The 1,541-nt window shown below is 33.5% G+C and overlaps 1 protein-coding gene across 1 annotated transcript in view; it reads right to left on the bottom strand.

Moving 5' to 3' along the window:
* Positions 1-1,038, bottom strand: part of LOC107630573 (1,4-dihydroxy-2-naphthoyl-CoA thioesterase 1) — a 1,861-nt gene extending 823 nt beyond the window's left edge. Inside the window, exons 1-2 of the mRNA XM_016333763.2 lie at positions 591-1,038; positions 281-472 (exon numbers count right to left, since the gene is read on the bottom strand). Coding sequence (XP_016189249.1) covers positions 281-472; positions 591-761 — 363 coding nt within the window. The 5' untranslated portion in view covers positions 762-1,038. The remainder of the gene's footprint in view (positions 1-280; positions 473-590) is intronic.

Genomic DNA, 1,541 nt, shown 5'->3' with positions numbered 1-1,541 from the left:
TATGGTGGGCGTATCCGTTGTTTTTTTTCTAACACATGCACAAGACCAAGGAAGGATAAGGATCAAGTTTTAGTGCAGACACCCTGTAATCAAATCAAGCCTCTGAAGTCAGAACTAAATGAGTACTACATGATTTTTAGCCAATGACGTACTTTTTGGAAGAGTTTTGACTATTCAATGTTATATTATTTGATTTAATACAAAAACATACATGATAAAACATAACACGAAGATTGAAGAGTCAGCATCAAAGAAGAAAAAAGTGAAACGGGTAAAGCACCTGAATGGTTTTGCCAAGATTCAAAGGGGTAGCTTGGGCGTGGACCAATTCACCAAGTTCTGCTCGTTTGACATGGTTGATGCTAAGTTGAATTCCAGCTACCCTTTGAAAACCAGAAGCTATGTGTGCTCCCATGCTTGCTAGTGACTCTGCTATCAGTGCTGATACCCCTCCATGAAGCACCTTAAATGGCTGGCCTCATATTCAAATTCGATTCCATAAAATTAAATTCATTTTATTCTTCGTAAATGAAAAAAGAAAAAAAAAAGAAAAAGAAGAAAGAAATTGCAGGTGGGTTATTGTTATTGACCTGGCAGCATTTCTCGGTAACAATGAAACGGCCGGAAATTCTTTGGGGTGTTATATCTTCAAATTCAAACCCAAATAAATGAAGGGGAACGTCCAAAACTGCAGTTTTGGATTTTTCCGATGATGATGATGATGATGATGATGATGATGATGATGAAGCCTTATCCTCCATGAAACAATAACTGGACAAAAATAAAAGCTATTATCTTTCTTTCTTTCTGTTCTATTGTTATCTCTTTTTCCGTAAGAACACAAAAGGCAACCTGAGATGCTTGGTTATAAAACTGGACTTTGAGGATGTGAGGTCTGATTCCGAGGGTATTTTGGCCCACTAAATGGGAATGGAAGTTTGGGTTGGTGAGGAAGCATTTCGATATTGACTTCCTACCTTAATGGTACAAGGCGAAATTGGGAGTCGCAAATGGTCAAAATTTCCATCATCAAACACAACAATAATAATAAACAAGGATAGAAAAGCAATGAACGGCGGCGGTGGCTAACAATAAACTATAATTTAAATGGTATAGTCTTTTTATATTTATTTTAAAATTATAAATTCAAATCTCACTTTTAATATTAAATAAATAAATGAATGGACGGCGGCGGCTTAACCGCGACAGAGTTATGGCCTTATGGGTAGTAACGTTTCTTAATATGCCTAATTACGTAATTAACTATCGAACAAGGACACTACAAGCTGTGTATAGCCGTATAGGTGTCTCGGAAATTTTGGATAAGACGCATAATTGAGACTTTTTTTGACGCAATCAAAAAATTTTTGGATACTTAAATACCTTCAGACACAATTATTATTGGTTTTGACTTATTTAAATAAAAAATCTTTTACATAATTTTTTTATTAAATTTTAAATACGTTTAAGTATTTTGATTTAAAAAAATAAATTATTTATTATTTATATTTTTTTTAAATTAATAATACTTTATTTAAAAA

The sequence above is a fragment of the Arachis ipaensis genome, chromosome B03, assembly GCF_000816755.2.
Source record: "Arachis ipaensis cultivar K30076 chromosome B03, Araip1.1, whole genome shotgun sequence".
Taxonomy (NCBI): domain Eukaryota; kingdom Viridiplantae; phylum Streptophyta; class Magnoliopsida; order Fabales; family Fabaceae; genus Arachis; species Arachis ipaensis.
This window is presented reverse-complemented; position numbering and strand designations above follow the sequence as displayed.